The 23,328-nt window shown below is 42.8% G+C and overlaps 2 protein-coding genes across 3 annotated transcripts in view; both read left to right on the top strand.

The window, feature by feature from the left end:
- Positions 1–341: 341 nt before the first annotated feature.
- On the top strand, positions 342–5,177 carry mrpl57 (mitochondrial ribosomal protein L57). Of its 2 annotated transcripts, none has more exons than XM_038992011.1 (2): positions 342–456; positions 2,461–5,177. In XM_038992011.1, the coding sequence occupies exon 2, from the start codon at positions 2,492–2,494 to the stop codon at positions 2,801–2,803; it is 312 nt and encodes a 103-aa protein (XP_038847939.1). In that variant the 5' UTR covers positions 342–456; positions 2,461–2,491; the 3' UTR covers positions 2,804–5,177. The 2 variants fall into 2 exon arrangements, with proteins under 2 accessions (XP_038847939.1, XP_038847938.1); XM_038992010.1 differs by having other exon boundaries at positions 374–517.
- Positions 3,477–23,328, top strand: part of LOC120045926 (potassium voltage-gated channel subfamily H member 1-like) — a 69,164-nt gene continuing 49,312 nt past the window's right edge. Inside the window, exons 1-7 of the mRNA XM_038990851.1 lie at positions 3,477–3,549; positions 7,199–7,322; positions 12,023–12,129; positions 12,556–12,684; positions 12,973–13,091; positions 14,160–14,327; positions 15,020–15,244. Of these exons, the coding sequence (XP_038846779.1) occupies positions 3,477–3,549; positions 7,199–7,322; positions 12,023–12,129; positions 12,556–12,684; positions 12,973–13,091; positions 14,160–14,327; positions 15,020–15,244 (945 nt within the window). The remainder of the gene's footprint in view (positions 3,550–7,198; positions 7,323–12,022; positions 12,130–12,555; positions 12,685–12,972; positions 13,092–14,159; positions 14,328–15,019; positions 15,245–23,328) is intronic.

Consider the following 23,328-nt stretch of genomic DNA (forward strand, 5'->3'; position numbering starts at 1 on the left):
GGGTGTGTTAAGTGGTGGTGTCCCATCCTTTCAGGCTGTTGCCCTGAAGTAGGACTACATAGATTGAAATAGAGGAGTTGTGATTTTATGATTTTTTATTTAAAAAAAATTGTATTTATTATTATAATTTTTTGGTTTTGTATTGTATTATTATTTATTTTATTTAGTGAGTGTAGTGTAGTTTTAGATGGTAGGGTATTTTTATTTATTTTTTCAAGCAACGTATAAGGGCGTTATACTTCAGTCTAGTAGGTGGCGGTAATGCAACATTTATTGGATGCCAACCGCCATTAAACCTCATCAAGGAAGAAGATAGGAACCGTGACATGCCTCACACTACAGTACTCTAGGTGGCGGTGTACGCTCCTTTCAGTTGGTTGCGATCCGCCGATACAAATTTAAAGAAGAATAAGATGTCTCTGAGACTGACTGGGGTCACATGCAAGAATTAGCTAGGTACGTGAAGACAACATCAATAAAGCTGGATTTTGACAACAAGTTATCTCGTAACTAACAGGTAATCCAAATTAAATGGAGCGAGGACCAATTTTCCCGTCAATTCATGCATAACGCGTTGTAACGTTAGCTAGCTAAGCGTTTTCGCCGTTAGCTAGCTACCAAATAGCTAGTAGTGTATACTATAGCAGTAGCAAAGATTTAAACTATGTGCTAGTAGCAGTGGCTCTGGCTAGTACTAACATGCATCCACCATGCCCGCTTTGATAAACATAGGTAGTTAACGTTACACACGTTTGTAGTTTCAATGATTTAATAGGCCTACATTATTGGTGTTGCTCGTGTTATATTCCCGCCCTGATGACTTGGATTAGTCTGAAAATGGAATAGACAATATGTCCATGAAATGTGGTGTTTTCCAGAATTTTCGTTCATGCTCCTTTTGAGGGACAACTTCTGTGCGTGATCCTCTAACGTTAGATGAAATGTCTTTTGACATTTTGTATTTTTATTAGTTATATAGCTAGCTAGCTAGCTATATTTCATGGTCTTTGAATCCCATGAATATACCCATATCTCTCAATAATAATGTTAGAGTAACTTCTTCATTACATAAAAAAATATATATATATATATACCTCCAGGAGGGATTTTTGTTTAATGCAATGATGAAATGACCTCCATTGTTATATTTTACCACTAACACCAAAGATGGTCTATTATATTGACAAAATAGTTGATTGGACAATGGAATTGGCAGAAGATACATGACTTTAAGCATGTTTATGCTGAGCTGCACTGGGTTCCGAACACAATCATGGTTACATTAAGACAGGTGGAGCCGGCACGAGATATGGGTTGGAAATTGTACCTCAATGCAGGGATGAGATATGCCACTCGAACTACTCCAAATTGTACCTTTATCCACTTTATTGAGACAATTGAAGTACTGCTACTTTTTCCAGAAAAATACCCTTTTCGTAATTATGCTAGGTAGCAGTAGGCCTACAGCCATTCTGAAATGGCAGTGTCAGCCAATCAGCTCCTTTGTTGTTCAACGCGATGTGCCGTTCCATAATGGCTGCTGTGGCAGTTTTCCTTGAAAACTAGCAGTATTTCAATCTTCTCTATGGGGCAATGTGGTTAAAGGTAAAGTTGAGTACAGTGGCCATATCCCATCCCTGCATTGAGGTACGTCTTCTGACCCATATCTCGCGCCACCTCCACGGTGTCTTAATGTAACGATGATTGCGGTCCGACCCCAGTGCAGGTCAGTGTAAACAAGCATAATGGTAGGGTCGGTGTCTTCTGGCAAACAATGGAAATACAGGTCTTCAAATATGGAAGGCAGGCGAGAGGAGGTGAGATTAGGTGTGATCATTCTAGCCAATAAGAGGGCAGATAAGCGTGTGAACAGCGGGCCATAAAGATAGAGGACTCTTCTTTGTATCTGTACCATTATAGCGTCTGTGACAGTATGGGCAGCACCATTGAGGCTATCTTCGTTTTTAAAGTAGTACATTTTCTTCTTCATTGTCTGATCGCTACCAACTCATAGGAATCCCCACCTGTTGACTAATTTTAAAAGGGTGGAAGCCCTCACTGTCCCTTTTAAAACAGGTTATATCCATGATGAGTTCTCTATCTCTAACAACTCCGATATAAAGTCATGGGGGAAAAAATTGGGCCGAAATGCCACGTGTGTCCACTTATATCAGTGCATTCATAACTACCTAACCATTACGAAATGTATATATGATCAAATAAGCCTCACATAGCACATTAGCAACTACATTGTTTTGTTGACCAAATTCGACACTCATTATCCTCCGAACAAAAATTCTTCACTTCGTGGGCTTTTTTTTGTGGACAGATTTTTTTTGGTGCAGTAAAACCTCTTGCTTTGCCTCTTCCTCTCTGATAACACCAATGTTCCTCTCCTGTTCGATGGAGCCAATATCCTAACGGATTTTCTTCCTGTCATGTTGTAACCTATAAATCCAGGACTTGCTGAGAAGAACCCACATCCTTCACCATGTTCCTTACCATGGCCCTGCTGAGGAAAGGCATCTCTGGCAAGCAGTGGATCGGGAAGTACCGCCGGCCGCGTGCCATCACCTGGCAGATGAAACGCAACATGCTGGTGCACCTGGAGCGCGAGGCGGAGAACGAGTACTGGATCTCCCGGCCGTACATGACCACAGAGCAGGAGAGAGGACACGCCGCTGAGCGCCGAGCACAGAACTGGCTCAAAATTAAGGAGACCAAGTTTCAAAAGTTTCCAGAACATAAGTATGTTGCAGATCATCTAAGTCACCTCAACACGACCAAGACATGGTCAAGTTAATGAGGAGGAAGCATTGACTTTGTGTGGGGAGATGGAGAGGGGGCATGCATGTTAACTGCCATTTGACTCCTGTGTGTCTTAATGTATGTAATGTGTATGAACTATGGAGTGTTGGTAATTATATCTTTATAAAGCAAGCTCATATTTAAAAACAACCAGTGATTTGCTTTATAATATATGTCAAACGGTATTGTGCATACATTAGTGAGTCTCATAGACTCTTAACCCCTCTGGGACCCCCAGATGTAGGCCTGGACCTCTGCCTCTCAAACACATGTCTGAAGCGTCTCATTAACGAGTTGTCCCACCGCAAAGCTATACCGTATATCACCGGCAGATGGCGCTAGAAGTTTGAATGAGTAACCACCAGTTTTGGGGTACCACCAGTCAGGCGCGTTCTAGCAAGCGCAGAGGAGAGTTCCCCAGATGCGAGTCGCGACGAGCTGTAAGCGCTTCATTCGACTTCGCAAACGCTTGCTCAACGGGGTGCGCAGCCATCGACTGCGAGAAGTCTTTGTAGCAGTAGCAGCTAGACGATCCCTTTACCTAAAGCTCACTTTCTCAGTACAGATAAAAGGGACCATGAAGACAGCCATCTGGAGTTATCGTTTTGCGGATAGTATCCAGCCCCACCGATCGCTCCCACACACGGACGACTGAATGACGAGCGAGGATGGCTGGAGGAAGGAGAGGACTTGTAGCCCCTCAAAACACTTTTTTAGAAAATATTGTCAGACGATCTAACGGTAAGGATCTTGCTCACATGAGATGCGCTATGCCTATGATAATTCACTTGAGTATGGAGTAGCCCACCAAAAAACATGTTGGGGTGTTAAATCATCGATGAAGCCTACCCTTTGGCATGTTAAAACGCATAATGGCGAGGGTCGAGAAACTGGGAGATCTTTCTCCATTAACATCGTCTTGACTTCAGACTAATCATAAAACAGAATAAAACCATTTCCATCTCCTTCGAATCATTTGTAGCCAATTTCCAATCGTCAATGTTTAATAAAGTTTGTATGGTAGTCTGAACTTATTAATTGAAAGACATGGATAGGTTACCACTAGGCTATTTGTCTGGCACATCTCTCTTGTTTACAGTCAGGCTTGGGCACATCCCATTCACAGAAAGTCGCATCCTATTTTATCTCATGTGCGCATGGAATCAGAAGTGACACACAATTTGGGAAATTATGCAGTTTAAAGGTAGCCTCGGGTGTTTCTCGCTAGTCGCCTCATAATGAAGTAAAGATAAAATACCTCGAATACATTTTATTTCTTATACTTAATAAATTAGAATAATGTATTACTACATTGCACTTTAAAGTTTGGCCTGTCGGTTCATTGTGATTTTGCAAAGTTACACAAAACTACTTTTAGTTCAAAAGCTCAAAGAACATGTGTAAGGCAATATGTCCAGGTGAAATGTTGGTTGTGAAATAGTATTAAAAAATCACTCAAATAAAACAACAGTTTGTATGAAATACATTTGTCACTGTCACTTTAACAATTTTTCTTTTTAACTTTTCAGTATGGACATTATCACATAGACAGACAGGTATAAACAAACCATGTTTTGGAGTGCTGCTCATGTTTTTCCCCCTAATCTCACTCTCTATTAACCTTTTGTACTGTGTTTGTTGTTCTGTACCAATTGCTGTTAATTTACAAAGTAAATTAATTTAAGTCTAAAATCCTGGCCTGGGGGTAGATGCCTATACCCCCCCCCCCGTTCTCTTTTCATTAACATCATTAACTTCTATTCATTTGGGTTCACAGACACTACCCAGCTAAAGTTTAGGAAAATGTTCTGTGTTAGCTGGGTAGTAACTGTTTGTTACTGGTCATTTAATTCCTAGGACACTTGTTCTTCGTTGGGACATAGATGAATGATGCTTAGCTACCCATCAGTGATGGCATCCTACTGTTGTTTTGAAAACCATTGTAAAATAACAAATGTTGGCATGGAACGTTCTACTTCATAGTACTGTGTTTGTGTCAGTAATGTTACTGGTTGTCTTCATTTAGCTTGGTGAATGTAGTTTGGTAGGATAGTGTGTGTAGTTTGTATTTTCTATTGTTGGGTAGCACATGTAGTTTGTGTTTTGTTCCCATTCCATGTTGATGACGAGTGACATTTTGACACCACAGATGGAACATACTTTATTATTTAGTACTCTACTGCTGCTGTAGCAAGCATGTCTTTCATAATGCCAGGTTGACTTTATGTACTTGCAGATTCAATCATGCTTTTCTTCTAACAACAATGTGAACAACATATTGTGTGTGCAATAGTGGGAGCTGGAACCAACCACTGTGCAATAGTGGGAGGAACCAAATTATAAAAAATAAATCAAATCTATTTTCTGTGTGTGAGAGAGACAGTCAGTCCCCTAATCTCATAGCCAACAGGCCAGAAGCCTCCAGAGAGTTAGAGACCAGGAGACAGAACTGAAGCATGTAGCATGTCTTTTAAATCTTTTATGGTATGAAATATTTACGTCATTGTAACTCTTGAGGCTCCACATAAACAGCTACAATATTCTTCTCCTATTCCCACTTTCCCTGGATTCTAAGTGTGTGAGAGAGAGAGAGAGAGAGTGTGTGCCTGTGCACACACCTGTGTGTGTGTTACTTCAGAGGATTGGAGTGAAGCTAAGAGTTTCCTGTGAACAGAGATCATTGGCAGTGCAGTGAGGCGTCAGGTAGCCTAGCGGTTAAGAGCATTGAGCCTGTAACCAAAAGGTCGCTGGCTCGATACCCCGAGCCGACTAGGTGAAAAATCTGTCTTGGCCTATGAGCAAGGTGCTTAACCCTAATTGCACCAATAAGTCGCTTTGGATCAGAGAATCTGCTGAATGACCTAAAAATGCAGTGTATTCATAGTTATTACACCCAACTCCTATAGAGACAGGGATGTAACTACTGCACAGTGGTGTGAATGTGTAGCTTGGACTTTGATGTTTTTCTTTCTTTGTGTGCTGACGTCAGCAATAGGTTAAATCAGCATTTTGTCACTAAGATTTGGGAGTTTTCTATAATCCTTTGTCATAAATATCCTTGGAATTGCCACTGTATCTTCTCTTCCATAAACAATTGGTGGAACACAGCAATTAAACTGTGGAGTGTAGCCATTCCTGTGCATTTAAGTTGACTCATTAGTTATTTAATAGACTATGGTTGAACCTATAGGTGCTTTCCTCGCGCCGTAGCTGCCTGACTTCTATGTCAATCATTTGTGAACGGATCAAAAACCAATTTGATCCTCATCACATTGAGTCATGTATTGTTGTATTTTGACAGAGCTTGCTTTTCCTCCCTTCCCAAAAGCAATAATTCATACAAATGTGATATAATACATGTGCTATGTAGCTGCATAGAAACACTATCGTCAGCATAGCAGCGCACTGTAGTAAGCTTCAGTGAGTCTGTGGCTGGTGACAGACAGATGTTTCTATGCCGTTCTGTATACGAACTAATAGCTGTAGTCCTATATCTGAAGGGGTATTACATTACATAAGGGAAAGAAACAACAAATAATTCTATTTTATAATCAGCTGGTAGTATTTGTCAACCTTTAATGTCTACGTTTAGTTTCTTATAGAGGGTTAAAGTAATGTTCACTGAGAAATCATCAATTGTACATGTATACAAAGAACATGTGAAGTGAGATTTTGACAGTGCTAAAAATGGTATCACTTTAAATACTCAGCATGATAGCTATCTATTTCAAACCAAATGCAACACTGTTTGATTTAAACCCTGCGTGGATTATCTCTACTTTCTCATAGGTACAATGAGTGGTTTTGAAATAAATGCTATTGTCGCCAGTGTTGGGAGTGACACATCTCTTTTAACACAAGCTTCACATTTTTGTGCTGTCAAAATAAAGCCAGAGGTGTCATGCAATGCTTACGTAGGCATTATGTCCAGCTTACGTAGGCATTATGACTTATGTATACCCCTTCAAGCCTAACCGACACTAACCCTCCCCACATGCAGTGCTTACTTACTCAGCATTAATGGTAAGGATGGTCTGAGACTGAGTACAGTACCCATATGTGAAGGATTATTCTGCTGCTCTGTTTTCACACTGTACTGCAGTAGCTTCCATCGTGCGATATGACTGCTGTCGCCTGTCGATGTCGACCCTGGGTTGGTGTCAACACCATTTTACTTCAGTTTTTTATTTAATTCATGTATTTGGATTTTCTTTCCAAGTTGTTTATTTGAATTTGAGTTCAGTTGCTATCTATGAGTGTACTGAAATGCAATTTATCCCAATCCTGCTCCACTGTTCTCCCCACCCCGCGTAATGTGTTGTAGATAACTGTGACCAATCACCAATGAGTGAGCCTTACCTCCTTCTCTGTTCCCCCTCATCTTTGACAGATACCAATTTTGTCCTTGGGAATGCTCAGATCGTGGACTGGCCCATCGTCTACAGCAACGATGGCTTCTGCAAGCTGTCGGGGTACCACAGGGCGGAAGTCATGCAGAAGAGCAGCACATGCAGGTACATTACACTGCCTTCCATCTCTTTTTATCTAATTTATTGAACAGCAACAATGAACACTGAGGTGTTGTTGTGGTTCTTTGTCGTCTTCTTCAGCTCATTTTACTCCATACTTCCTATTAACATACTTATTTTCAGATACTGTAGATGAAATCACCAGATTCCTTTTTTCAGCCCACCAGCATTATAAAATGACATTGAAAAGAAAAATTGAGAAAAACAAAAGAATCACCTTTCCCTGCCAAACCAAAGGCCATACTTTACAGCTAATTCCGCTGTGTTTATCCTAGCCAGCAAACAAGAAGAAATAAACCCCTATTAAGAATCAAACAGATTGAAATCACTCTTCAGACTCTCCAAAAGTGACTTTGTTCAATGTTGGCGAGCTCTGCATGCTCAGCTGGATTAGTTGTTGTTGTGCGAAAAATTGTGTGTGTTTTCGAGCTCTTTTTACACATTTGATCATCGCTGGGAGGTAGTTATTGTTTTCCTTTTCACATTTAAGGTACCATACTCCCTTCTTTAAGTTCAAACTAAAGTTCTGAGAACATTAAGCACATCTTGCATACAAAAACAACTGATAACTTTCCACCAATATACTTTTCACACTATTGACTCAAGCTGGACCAAACCAAGGTGTACTGGGATGGCCTGGTTACAGAGTTTGTAAGTAGTTGCGGTAACTGCGTTGGAAAGGACAACGTAAAAATAAATCATCTGAGTCAGCACAGTGTGGTTTGGGTCGGCCCTATAGCTAAATCTGTCCATGCTGGCGCGTGATGTGTCGACATGTTCCTGTCAGAATGAAGCCAACATTCTTAAGGAGATGTCGCATCATAGCAGCTATTGTCCAATAAGAAACGCTTTCGTTCATTTTCTGTTGCATAAACGTTATGCTACTGTGTGCCCTAATGAAGACAACCCAGTCTGCAGGCGCATGGTGTGTTGAGATATGTTTCTGTCAGGAGTGATGTCAGATGAGGCCAACAGTCTTTGGGAGCCGTTGCACCTTGATCCTTGCGAGCAGGCCCCAAAATACAGTCTCATTAGAATGACCCTGTTGTTCAAAGCTAACAACTCCACAGAGCTATTTTTGAAATGGCTGCAATGGCTGCAATCAGTGGTGTGAGACCAGAGTGTGTTAAACCAGAGGGTGTGTGTGTGCTACATGTTTACTGTATCTTGAAGATGGATATTTTGACTATCAGATAATTAAAATGGATCTTTGTGCCAACAAAATCAAATCAAATTGTATTTGTCACATTCGCCTAATACAACACGTGTAGACCTTACCATGAAATGCTTATTAACAAGCCCTTAACCAACAATGCAGTTTTAAGAAAAATGTTTACTAAATAAAATTAAATTAAAGAGCAACAATAAAATAACAATAACGGGGTCATATACAGGAGGTACCGGTACCGAGTCAATGTGCCGGGGTACAGGTTAGTCAAGTTAAATAAAGGTTCAATAAATTGAAATAAAAAAATGCTAGTCAAGGTAATATGTACATGTATGTATGGGTAAAATGACTGTACATAGACAATAAACAGTGAGTAGCAGCAGCATAAATGGCTTTGGGGTAGAAGCTGTTCAGAAGCCTTTTGGACCTAGACTTGGCGCTCCGGTACCGTGCTCGGTCCTCCTTTTCCTGCAGTCCACAATCATCTCCTTTGTCTTGATCACACTGAGGGAGAGGTTGTTATCCTGGCACCACACTGCCAGGTCTCTGACTAACTCCCTATAGGCTGTCTCATCGTTGTCGGTGATCAGGCCGAACACGGTTGTGTCGTCTGCAAACTTAATGATGGTGTTGGAGTCGTGCTTGGCCACGCAGTCATGGGTGAACAGTGAGTACAGGAGGAGACTAAGCACTCACCCCTGTGTTGAGGATCATCGTGGCAGATGTGTTGTTGCCTACCCTTTCCACCTGGGGGCGGCCCGTCAGGAAGTCCAGGATCCAGTTGCAGAGGGAGTTGTTTAGTCCCAGGGTCTTTAGCTTAGTGATGAGCTTTGAGGGCACTATGGTGTTGAATGCTGAGCTGTAGTCAATGAACAGCATTCTCACATAGGTGTTCCTTTTGTCCAGGTGGGAAATTGCAGTGTTGAGTGCAATAGAGATTGTGTCATCTGTGGATCTGTTGGGGCAGTATGCAAATTGGAGTGGGTCTAGGGTTTCTGGAATGATGGTGTTGATGTGAGCCATGACCAGCCTTCCAAAGCACTTCATGGCTACAGACGTGAGTGCTACGGGTCAGTAGTCATTTAGGCAGGTTACCTTGGTGTTCTTGGGCACAGGGACTTTGGTGGTCTGCTTGAAACATGTACCGTACCAGTCAAATGTTTGGACACACCTACTCATTCCAGGGTTTTTCTTTATTTGTATTATTTTCTACATTGTTGAATGATAGTGAAGACGTCAACACTATGAAGTATACACACTCTTGGCATTCTCTCAACCAGCTTCATGAGATAGTCACCTGGAATGCATTTCAATTAACAGGTGTACCTTGTTAATTTGTGGATTTCTTTCCTTCTTAATGCGTTTGAACCAATCAGTTGTGTTGTGACAAGGTAGGGGTGGTATACAGAAGATAGCCTTATATGGTAAAATACCAATTCCATATTATGGCAAGAACAGCTCAAATAAGAAAAGAGAAACGACAGTCCATCATTACTTTAATATATGAATGTCAGTCAATCTGGAACATTTCAAGAACTTTGAAAGTTTCTTCAAGTGCAGTCCCAAAAACCATCAAGCACTATGATGAAACTGGCTCTCATGAGGACCGCCACAGGAAAGGAAGACCCAGAGTTACCTCTGCTGCAGAGGATAAGTTCATTAGAGATGAACTGCACCTCAGATTACAGCCCAAATAAATGTTTCACAGAGTTCAAGTAATGGACACATGTCAACATCAACTGTTCAGAGGAGACTGCGTGAATCAGGCCTTCATGGTCGAATTGCTGCAAGAAAGCACTACTAAAGGACACCAATAAGGAGAAGAGACTTGCTTGGGCCAAGAAACACGAGCAATGGACATTAGACCGGTGAAAATCTGTCCTTTGGTCTGATGAGTCCAAATTTGAGATTTTTGGTTCCAGCCGCCGTGTCTTTGTGAGACACAGAGTAGGTGAACGGATGATCTCCGCATGTGTGATTCCCACCGTGAAGCATGGAGGAGGAAAGGTGATGGTGTGGGGGTGCTTTGCTGGTGACAATGTCTGTGATTTATTTTGAATTCAAGGCACACTTAACCAGCATGGCTACCACACGATTCTGCAGCGATACACCATCCCATCTGGTTTGCGCTTAGTGAGACTATCATTTGTTTTTCAACAGGACAATGACCCATAACGCACCTCCAGGCTGTGTAAGGGCTATTTGACCAAGGAGAGTGATGGAGTACTGCATCAGATGACCTGCCCTCCACAGTCAGCTGACCTCAACCCAATTGAGATGTTTTGGGATGAGTTGGACCGCAGAGTGAAGCAGCCAATGAGTGCTCAGCATATGTGGGAACTCCTTCAAGACTGTTGGGAAAGCATTCCTCATGAAGCTGGTTGAGAGAATGCCATGAGTGTGCAAAGTTGTCATCAAAGCAAAGAGTGGCTACTTTGAAGAATCTAAAATATTTTTTTATTCGTTTAACACTTTTTTGGTTACTACATGATTACCTATGTGTTATTTCATAGTTTTAATGTCTTCACTATTATTATACAAAATAGTAAAAATAAAGAAAAACCCTTGAATGAGTAGGTGTAACGATGTTCGTCTGAGGAAGAAGGAGTAGACCAAAGTGCAGCGTGGTACGTGTTCATGATGTTTTAATATCGCATAACACGGTCAAAAAACATGGTCAAAAAACATTCTGGGGTTGCCTCTCGTGCACACCTCCTCGAGCCAACTCCTCGTAGCGTCGCCGCTCCGCCTTAGCTGCCTCCAGCTCCTCTTTAGGACGGCGATACTCTCCCGTCTGTGCCCAGGGTCCCTTGCCGTCCAGGATTTCCTCCTATGTCCAACTCTCCAACAAATGCTGCTCCTTCCTACCACGCTGCTTGGTCCTTTGGTGGTGGGTAGTTCTGTAACGATGTTCGTCTGAGGAAGAAGGAGTAGACCAAAGCGCAGCGTGGTACGTGTTCATGATGTTTTAATATAGCCTGAACACTGAAACAAAGAACAAAAGTGGAACAAAACGCAACAGTTCTGTCAGGCACTCACACAAAACAGAAAACAACTACCCACAAAACACAGGTGGGAAAAGGCTACCTAAGTATGCTTCTCAATCAGAGACAACGATAGACAGCTGCCTCTGATTGAGAACCACACCCGGCCAAACACATAGAAATAGACAACATAGAACAAAAACATAGAATGCCCACCCCAACTCACTCCCTGACCAACCAAAATAGAGACATAAAAAGGATCTCTAAGGTCAGGGCGTGACAGTAGGTGTGTCCAAACTTTTGACTGGTACTGTAAGTGAAACAGATAAAGAAGATTGCACAAACAATGCAGTGATCTAAAATCATAAAAAACATTGATAAACACTTCACACACACACTGCTGTCCTCAATAAGGTATTTCAAGAGACTAATTTTACTTCGTTGCAGCACTCTAACATGTCTACGCTCTTGTTTTTGAGTGCTTCTGGGTGACATTAAAAATGAATACTGTTGTTTTCCGTTTGTGTTTCTAGCTTCATGTACGGGGAGCTCACAGACAAGGATACTAGCGAGAAAGTACGGCTAACGTTTGAAAACTACGAGATGAACTCATTTGAAATACTAATGTATAAAAAAAACAGTAAGTACCAAGTTAACATAAAAAACAGCCTCTTGTCACGCTAATGTATTCTGCCATTTTTTATGAATATGTACAATGCTGTTCCATTGCCAATTGGAACAGTACTAACCCTGTAGATCATGGGCCATAGCCATAAAGCGTCTCATAGTAGGATTTCTGATCTAGGATCAGTGTTGCCTTGTAGGTCATAATGAATCAGTGGAGACCTGATCCTAGATTAGCACTCCTACTCTGACATGCTTTATGAATACGGGCCCAGTCATAACTCCCCGTCCCGCCAGCAGGGAGCTGGGTCTTTGAGCCCAGTTTTAACCATGTGCTTTTTTAATAAATACGTTTCTGTTGAGAGCTGTATTCCCCATTTGACCATTTGTATCAAAGACTATTATAGATAAAGCTATAATAATGTATGTTCTCTCATCTCAGGAACGCCGGTATGGTTCTTTGTCAAGATAGCCCCTATACGAAACGAACAGGAAAAAGTGGTGCTGTTTCTGTGCACCTTCAGTGACATCACAGCCTTTAAACAACCAATAGAAGATGAAACTTCAAAAGGTGAGTGACAGAGTTTGTAAGTGGCAACAAAGGATGTGGTCACATTTACTTGGATAGTCCCCTACAGATGAGACGATGTGCAAGTCCTAACTACTTTTTACAATAAAGTATTATAATAACGTGATGTGTTTCGTCTAAAGCCCTCATCAGGGTGCTGCTTTTAATCTAAACACGTCATTATTAATAATAACACTCTGGTTAGTTAATAAATTCAATCTTGGTCTACCTTTAGTACATTCGTATTAGTACATTATTTTCACACAGACTACTAATCCCTCGTGCTCTCAGGTTGGGGGAAGTTTGCCCGGCTAACTCGTGCTCTGACCAGCAGTAGAGGGGTGTTACAGCAGCTACAGCCTACTGTACACAAGGGAGAGAATGTTCACAAGCACTCCCGCCTAGCTGAGGTACGCTAATATTTATGTCTATTGTACGTGTTTATAACTACACTGATAAAGCTAGGGTGTGTGTGTGTGTGTGTGTGTGTGTGTGTGTGTGTGTGTGTGTACCCACTGGAGCAGAGAAGCAATCCCAGACCCTCTTTCTACATCTCAAATGGCATCCTATTCCCTATATAGTGCACTACCTTTGACCATAAGGCTTTGTTGAAAAGTAATGCACTTTAGGGAATAAGGTGCTATTTGAGACGCACCCTCTATAATACAGGCCTCTAGTGTTCTACTTAACTTTTAACCACCCCTCCCCTTTGCTCTCCTACCCGGCTACCCCAACCCCCATTTCCCCTGCAGCTCCGTGAGTTTTGCCTCACACTGCACTGTGTGTAGTAACTATTACATACTGTAGCAGGGGATTTCACACACATTTTTCCTTTTTGTGCCCCGCCGTGTGTGTGTGTGTGTGTGTGTGTGTGTGTGTGTGTGTGTGTGTGTGTGTGTGTGTGTGTGTGTGTGTGTGTGTGTGTGTGTGTGTGTGTGTGTGTGTGTGTGTGGGGAATGACACACACCATTGTCATTCCATTTGGTTATGGTGGAGGCATGTGCGCCAGTGCTGTGAATCCATTTGTCTCTGTCCTTTTTTGTGATTATAGAGATGCACGAAATGATAACACACACACACCCATGTACAAACACACAGATGCACACACGCACACCATATATGGATGTAACAATATCTAAGCAACCTTTAAAGGTAGACTCAGCGATATAACATAGATGCAGAAAGTAAACAGCATAGTGGGCCAATTTCCGCAACAACTAAGAGCGTTGAAGCACAAGGCTCAACTTCTCCTCTGTTTTGGGCCCTTGGCTACCACGCTGTAACAGCATGAAGTGAACCTGTGCACAGGCGCAGATAATGTGTGCCTTGCATCTTCGCTCATCTCAATATCTGCAGTACTGCTTGTGGCAATGTCATTTCACTGTGTGTACCTTTCAGTGAACTGTAACCTCTTGGTTTACCCCAAACCCTTCTTTGATTTTATTGCATCAAACTCATCAAAGATATACAATCTGCAGGTCCTCCAGCTGGGCTCAGACATCCTCCCCCAGTACAAGCAGGAGACGCCCAAGACGCCGCCCCACATCATCCTCCACTACTGCGCCTTCAAGACCACCTGGGACTGGGTCATCCTCATCCTCACCTTCTACACGGCCATTATGGTTCCTTACAACGTCTCCTTCAAGGTCTGAACCATATAATGACATATACTTTATCCCTGACCAAGATGGCTGCCATTATCAGCATATTCTGTCTAGAGCTTTGCAGTTGTGTGACATCAACCACTCTATTTTGTATTATATATCTCGGTCCCACTTTAAACGAAGTACAACTTGTAAAGGCTTTATTTAGCATACATAAATGATTCATAAGCACTACATAAAGGCTTCACAAATCATCTATAAGCTTATGTCAGGGTGTATAAACATACAAGGTGTGTTATGTCACATTTGATTATTCACCCTTCAGTGGGAATGGTTATGTCACCCTTTTATACACAGTTTTTCAAGTATGACATACTCTTATAGATGATTTGTGAAGCATTTATGTAGTGATTATGAAGGCTTTATGTATGCTTTATAAAGCCTTTATAAGTTGTACTTTGTTTAAAGTGGGACCTATATCTCTATGGTCTAACAAAGATTCTCTAATTTACAATAATAAAGATCCTCTCCTGTCCTCAAGGATGCATAAAAAATAAATGTACGCTAATAATCTTGGGGAGGTAATATAGATTCTCTACTTTAAAGCAAATTGCCATTCGGGAATAACACAGATTCTCTACTATACTGCTCTACAAAGATTCTCTCTTTTTCTATGACACAGATTCTCTCCTCTACTATAACAAAGATTCTCTACTCTACCTCTCTACTATCAGACCAAGCAGAACAACGTGACGTGGCTGGTGGTGGACAGCATCGTAGACGTAATCTTCCTGGTGGACATCGTACTCAACTTCCACACTACCTTCGTGGGCCCGGCCGGAGAGGTCATCTCTGACCCCAAGCTCATCAGGATGAACTACCTGAAGACCTGGTTCGTCATCGACCTGCTCTCCTGCCTGCCTTACGACGTCATCAACGCCTTCGAGAATGTGGACGAGGTCAGTACTGTGTGTGTGTGTGTGGTGGGTGTTCGTCATCAACCTGCTCTCCTGCCTGGCCTATGACCTCGTTAGCGCCTTCGAGAATGTGGACGTAGTCAATCGGGTCTGACAATATATTGGTAATTTAGCTTTTACAGCTTTAATAGTTGAGTTAGAGTTTTTGATATGTAGAAATGTGCAACTTAAAGCAGTACGGTCTCGGGTTCTGTGTAGAATTTCTCCTGTTCCGAAGGATGCGCGAACAGCGACACATACTAAACATTCAGTGTGGCCCCAGTGGGGTTCTAACTCACAACCCTGGTGTTGCCACTACCCGCCCCATGATCTAACCCACAACCCTGGTGTTACCACTACCACTACCAGCCCCATGTTCTACATTAGTAGTCTCTAGATGTCTAATCCCAGTGAGCTATATTGATTCGCTGCCATTGAGCTTTTCTGTCTGACTATATAATTTATGTTTGGCTAATGACAGCAGCTAATGTCCTTACCCGCCCTCCAGAAACACCCAACACAGCCTTTTCTCAGTCTCTCCCACAAAACCAATGAGCTCAGCCTGATATATTAGCTTATATTACTGGACATCAGGCTGTGTGTGTGTGTGTGTATAGACGAGTTCAGCCTGTTAACCAGCGTATGTTACTGGACATCAGGCTGTGTGTGTCTATAGACGAGTTCAGCCTGTTAACCAGCGTATGTTACTGGACATCAGGCTGTGTGTGTGTATAGACGAGTTCAGCCTGTTAACCAGCGTATGTTACTGGACATCAGGCTGTGTGTGTCTATAGACGAGTTCAGCCTGTTAACCAGCGTATGTTACTGGACATCAGGCTGTGTGTGTGTATAGACGAGTTCAGCCTGTTAACCAGCGTATGTTACTGGACATCAGGCTGTGTGTGTCTATAGACGAGTTCAGCCTGTTAACCAGCGTATATTACTGGACATCAGGCTGTGTGTGTCTATAGACGAGTTCAGCCTGTTAACCAGCGTATGTTACTGGACATCAGGCTGTGTGTGTGTGTGTGTATAGACGAGTTCAGCCTGTTAACCAGCGTATGTTACTGGACATCAGGCTGTGTGTGTCTATAGACGAGTTCAGCCTGTTAACCAGCGTATGTTACTGGACATCAGGCTGTGTGTGTGTGTGTGTATAGACGAGTTCAGCCTGTTAACCAGCGTATGTTACTGGACATCAGGCTGTGTGTGTGTGTGTATAGACGAGTTCAGCCTGTTAACCAGCGTATGTTACTGGACATCAGGCTGTGTGTGTGTGTGTATAGACGAGTTCAGCCTGTTAACCAGCGTATGTTACTGGACATCAGGCTGTGTGTGTGTGTGTCTATAGACGAGTTCAGCCTGTTAACCAGCGTATGTTACTGGACATCAGGCTGTGTGTGTGTATAGACGAGTTCAGCCTGTTAACCAGCGTATGTTACTGGACATCAGGCTGTGTGTGTGTATAGACGAGTTCAGCCTGTTAACCAGCGTATGTTACTGGACATCAGGCTGTGTGTGTGTGTGTATAGACGAGTTCAGCCTGTTAACCAGCGTATGTTACTGGACATCAGGCTGTGTGTGTGTATAGACGAGTTCAGCCTGTTAACCAGCGTATGTTACTGGACATCAGGCTGTGTGTGTGTGTGTGTATAGACGAGTTCAGCCTGTTAACCAGCGTATGTTACTGGACATCAGGCTGTGTGTGTGTGTATAGACGAGTTCAGCCTGTTAACCAGCGTATGTTACTGGACATCAGGCTGTGTGTGTGTGTATAGACGAGTTCAGCCTGTTAACCAGCGTATGTTACTGGACATCAGGCTGTGTGTGTGTATAGACGAGTTCAGCCTGTTAACCAGCGTATGTTACTGGACATCAGGCTGTGTGTGTGTGTCTATAGACGAGTTCAGCCTGTTAACCAGCGTATGTTACTGGACATCAGGCTGTGTGTGTCTATAGACGAGTTCAGCCTGTTAACCAGCGTATGTTACTGGACATCAGGCTGTGTGTGTCTATAGACGAGTTCAGCCTGTTAACCAGCGTATGTTACTGGACATCAGGCTGTGTGTGTGTGTGTATAGACGAGTTCAGCCTGTTAACCAGCGTATGTTACTGGACATCAGGCTGTGTGTGTGTGTGTCTATAGACGAGTTCAGCCTGTTAACCAGCGTATGTTACTGGACATCAGGCTGTGTGTGTGTGTATAGACGAGTTCAGCCTGTTAACCAGCGTATATTACTGGACATCAGGCTGTGTGTGTCTATAGACGAGTTCAGCCTGTTAACCAGCGTATGTTACTGGACATCAGGCTGTGTGTGTGTGTCTATAGACGAGTTCAGCCTGTTAACCAGCGTATGTTACTGGACATCAGGCTGTGTGTGTGTGTCTATAGACGAGTTCAGCCTGTTAACCAGCGTATGTTACTGGACATCAGGCTGTGTGTGTCTATAGACGAGTTCAGCCTGTTAACCAGCGTATGTTACTGGACATCAGGCTGTGTGTGTGTATAGACGAGTTCAGCCTGTTAACCAGCGTATGTTACTGGACATCAGGCTGTGTGTGTCTATAGACGAGTTCAGCCTGTTAACCAGCGTATGTTACTGGACATCAGGCTGTGTGTGTCTATAGACGAGTTCAGCCTGTTAACCAGCGTATGTTACTGGACATCAGGCTGTGTGTGTGTGTGTATAGACGAGTTCAGACTGTTAACCAGCGTATGTTACTGGACATCAGGCTGTGTGTGTGTGTGTATAGACGAGTTCAGCCTGTTAACCAGCGTATGTTACTGGACATCAGGCTGTGTGTGTGTGTGTGTATAGACGAGTTCAGCCTGTTAACCAGCGTATGTTACTGGACATCAGGCTGTGTGTGTGTGTGTATAGACGAGTTCAGCCTGTTAACCAGCGTATATTACTGGACATCAGGCTGTGTGTGTGTATAGACGAGTTCAGCCTGTTAACCAGCGTATGTTACTGGACATCAGGCTGTGTGTGTGTGTCTATAGACGAGTTCAGCCTGTTAACCAGCGTATGTTACTGGACATCAGGCTGTGTGTGTGTATAGACGAGTTCAGCCTGTTAACCAGCGTATGTTACTGGACATCAGGCTGTGTGTGTGTGTGTGTATAGACGAGTTCAGCCTGTTAACCAGCGTATGTTACTGGACATCAGGCTGCATTTGAAGGGTCACAAACCTGTCAGCGTTCATTTGTCTTATGGCAGCCGTATAGAGTTATTATGGTGGTCGTTGGTTTTGATTTGTGACTCCGTCTTCAGTGTGTGTGTGAGTGACTTTGTTTTCAGTGTGTGTGTGTGTGGCTGTGTTTTCACACAGTAGCTAAAGGCCTCTTTGGGTTTGCGGTTCTCTGAGTCCCTCTTCTCCTCGTTTACGACCAGAAGCTGCTCACCAAGAGATAGTAAGGGAATTCAAGGAACAGGAAGATTCTCTTTGAACGGAAAGAAAATATTCTCCAAAGAGCAGCATATTAGTGCCGTCCCTCCTACCTTCCACACACATTTATTAAATTATGGAATTAAACCCATTTATCCATGAGTGTTAAAGCGCTGAGGCTCAGGCACATATTACTGTATGACTCAGACTGCTGCAGCAATAGGAAATATAGCGTTGCTGTCATTTTCAGTATGTGAAGTGCCTTGCTTACCCAAAGGGGTCAGTCTCCTTACCAGAGAATTCAGTAGTGTGTCAGTAGTCACACAACCCCATGGTGATGAGGTATAAATACACTACATTACCAAAAGTATGTGGACACCTGCTCATCGAACATCTCATTCCAAAATCATAGGCATTAATATGGAGTTGGTCCCCCTTTTTGTTGCTGTAACAGCCTCCACTGTTCTGGGAAGGCAGGTAGCCTAGTGTTTAGAGCGTTGGGCCAGTAACCGAAAGGTTGCTGGATCGAATCCCCGAGCTGACAAGGTAAAGATCTGTTGTTCTGCCCCTGACCAAGGCAATTAACCCACTGTTCCCTGGTAGGCCGTCAATGTAAATAATAATTTGTTCTTAACTGACTTGCCTAGTTAAATAAAGGTTAAATAAAAAATGTATTGAACTAGACTGGGGCAGCCCTAGCAGGGCAGAATAATTTTTTGGACGAACTGACTTGTTGGAAAGGTGGCATCCTATGACGGTGCCACATTGAAATTCACTGAGCTCTTCAGTAAGGCCCTTCTACTGACAATATTTGTCTATGGAGATTGCATGGCTGTGTGCTCGATTTTATACACCTGTCAGCAACGGCTGTGGCTGAAGAGCCGAATCCACTCATTTGAAGGGATGTCCACATACTTGTGTATATACTGTATAGTGTAGATTTTGAAAGACCTGTTTCAGATCTGTAAGTCTCAGGTAAACATGTCTCAGAGGCACAGATAAACAGAGTTGGGTTCCATTTCAATTCAGTCAATTCATTAAATAAACTGAAATTGCTTTTCAATGAGGAAAATGGGAATTGGACTTTAATTTTTTATATGAATTGAAGTAGAATTGACACCAACCTTGTAGATACATACTTGAAGATGACTCAGATATCTTTTAAGTCCCAGAGTGTATTGGGTGTGAGTTCCAGATATTTTTGAGTTCATAATCTCATACAGCCAGAACTAAAGTCTTGCATAATTATGCCAGATGCTCGATTCATTTCTGGGGGGAGACGTGTTAGAAAAGATACTAGAACGAGAAGCGAAAGCAGGGAAGTAACAAAATTCCTCATTAGTCGTCAAATCCCACACAGTCTGTTGACAGACGCTACGATACCAGTTATGTTACTTGCATCTGTCCACGAGAGATTCATGACTTGCTGCCGTTGTGTTGAGGTTTGACCTGGCTGCCCGCAGACGTTAACTTTCTATAGCTTTCTATGCCATCTCTTCTCCATGGCTCTGTCTGTGGCTTTTGAAGAAAGTCTTGGATTTGAGTTTCCAGACTTCCTGTTGAATGTGTTTTGACCTGGCTGCCTGCAGAGAGAAGCCTTCACACAGCTCTCTCTGGGTGCTCAAGTGTGGTGTGGGTAACCTCACTGTCTTTCGCCCAGCGCGCTCTGTCTCTGTCGGTCTGTCACTCTCTTCTCCTCTCTTAGTGAGCTGGCTGACTTTCATTTTTCTTTTCAGTGGAAGTGTTAGAGAACAGCAGGGTAATTAGTCCCATTGCCCCCGCCAGAACCTCCAGTGCTACCTTGTGAAGAAGTTCTCATTAAATGGAGCTGGGAGAAAATAGTCTCCTTGCCTCAAAATCCAGACTGAATCACATTTCAATGGTGGAGTGAAACAGAGGTTAATTCAGTCTGGATTTTCAGGCTAGGAGTCTGCAGTCCAATGCTAATCCACTGGAAGAGTCAGTCAGTCACAGCTTCTAATGCTTTCATGTGTTTTACATGTGAAGGCTACCCCTAGCAGTCAGTACAGCATATGGTTTGGAGACTGACGTCTCACTGAAGTGCAGAGAAATTGATTGCTTGTTTCCTAACGGGCAAGGTGAAAGCAGGAGACTAAACAAAACAATAAATTATCTTTCTCTTTTTCCTCCCGTTTCAATCGTTTTCCCCTCTTCTAAAATTAGCTTTTGTATGGCTGGTTTGACATCTGCTGTAATTTTGTATCAGGGGATTCGGGATTTCTTCTGTCATGATGTAAATCATCTGCAGCAATAGAACTAGAATTAACGTAGCCTTCGAAGTGTAGCTGCAGTGTTAGCAGTGCAGCTAGCCAGGCGTGCAGCTACTGGATTAAATGAGCTTCAGTGTAGTGATTAGCATTAGCAGTACAGCTGTCCAGGTGTGCAGGTATAGGACTGGATTAAATTAGATATTAGCATAACACAGCTAGGCAGGCATTACAGGACTGGCTCAATGAGCTCTGTGTAGACATTAGCCAGTGAAACCATAAGCATTAGACAGGAAGAAGATGTATGGCCATTGGCTAACTAATGTGTGATTGTCTGTTTGGCTATGCAGATGAATATGTACATAGGCCTACACATAAACAAAGACAAAATCTCGGATATGTCTGTATGTGTGTGTTGTCTAATCTTACGTAGTTGGTCAAATATTGGTCAAATGGAGCGCCCACCGAACAGGAAGCTGCACCCTCACCCCTAAGTAATTTAAGATGCTATAATTTAAGATGCTATAGATTTCTCTATAATCAATACACTCCCATTTACCTTTCCCCAAATCAAGCCAAATAGGCACCTCGGAAGTTTCTCACAGCGAATCAATCAATCCCACAGACAATTATGGTTGAAACAGTGCCATGTCTCTCTAATGAGTCACTGAGTCCAAGGTGCTAAAGGAGCTCTGTAAACTTGACCCCCAAAAAACATCTGGGTCAGATAGTTTAGACCCTTTCTTCTTTAAGGTTGCTGTCCCTATAATCACCAAGCCCACCTCTGACCTTTTTAACCTGTCTCTCCTCTCTGGGGAGGGTCCCATTGCTTGGAAGGGAGCCACAGTTAGTCCTTTATTTAAGGGGGAACATTAAGCTGATCCTAACTGTTATAGGACTATTTCTATTTTGCCCTGTTTATCAAAAGTGTTGGAAAAACGTATCAATAATCAACTGACTGGCTTTCTTGATGTCTATAGTATTCTCTCTTGTATGCAATCTGGTTTCCGCTCAGGTTATGGATATGTCACTGCAACCTTAAAGGTTCTCAATGATATCACCATTGCCCTTGATTCTAAGCAATGTTGTGCTGCTATTTTTATTGACTTGGCCAAAGCTTTTGCTACAGTAGACCATTCCATTCTTGTGGCTAAGGAGTATTGGTGTCTCTGAGGGGTCTTTGGCCTGGTTTGCTAACTACCTCTCTCAAAGAGTGCAGTGTATAAAGTCAGAACATCTGCTGTCTCAGCCACTGCCTGTCACCAAGGGAGTACCCCAAGGCTCGATCCTAGGCCCCACGCTCTTCTCAATTTACATCAACAACATAGCTCAGGCAGTATGAAGCTCTCTCATCCATTTATATGCAGATGATACAGTCTTATACTCAACTGGCCCCTCCCCGGATTTTGTGTTAAATGCTCTACAACAAAGCTTTCTTAGTGTCCAACAAGCTTTCTCTGCCCTTAACCTTGTTCCGAATACCTCCAAAACAAAGGTAATGTGGTTTGGTAAGAAGAATGCCCCTCTCCCCACAGGTGTGATTACTACCTCTGAGGGTTTAGAACTTGAGGTAGTCACCTCATACAAGTACTTGGGAGTATGGCTAGACGGTACACTGTCCTTCTCTCAGCACATATCAAAGCTGCAGGCTAAAGTTAAATCTAGACTTGGTTTCCTCTATCGTAATCGCTCCTCTTTCACCCCAGCTGACAAACTAACCCTGATTCAGTTGACCATCCTACCCATGCTAGATTATGGAGATTGGCAGGTAAGGGTGCTCTCGAGCACCTAGATGTTCTTTACCATTCGGCCATTAGATTTGCCACCAATGCTCCTTATAAGACACATCACTGCACTCTATACTCCTCTGTAAACTGGTCATCTCTGTATACCCGTCGCAAGACCCACTGGTTGTTGCTTATTTATAAAACTCTCTTAGGCCTCACTCCCCCCTATCTGAGTTATATACTGCAGCCCTCATCCTCCACATACAACACCCATTCTGTCAGTCACATTCTGTTAAAGATCCCCAAAGCACACACATCCCTGGGTCGCTCTTCTTTTCAGGTCGCTGCAGCTAGAGACAGGAACGAGCTGCAACAAACACTCAAACTGGACAGTTTTATCTCAATCTCTTCATTTGAAGACTCAATCATGGAAACTCTTACTGACAGTTGTCGCTGCTTTGCGTGATGTATTGTTGTCTCTACCTTCTTGCCCTTTGTGCTGTTGTCTGTGCCCAACAATGTTTGTACCCTGTTTTGTGCTGCTACCATGTTGTGATGCTGCCATGTTGTGATGCTGCCATGTTGTGTTGCTACCATGTTGTTGTCATGTTGTGTTGCTACCATGCTGTGTTGTCATGTGCTGCTGCCATGCTATGTTGTCTTAGGTCTCTCTTTATGTAGTGTTTTGTTGTCTCTCTTGTCGTGATGTGTGTTTTGTCCTATATTTTAATTTAATTTATTT

This window comes from Salvelinus namaycush, chromosome 4 (assembly GCF_016432855.1).
Source record: "Salvelinus namaycush isolate Seneca chromosome 4, SaNama_1.0, whole genome shotgun sequence".
Lineage (NCBI taxonomy): Eukaryota > Metazoa > Chordata > Actinopteri > Salmoniformes > Salmonidae > Salvelinus > Salvelinus namaycush.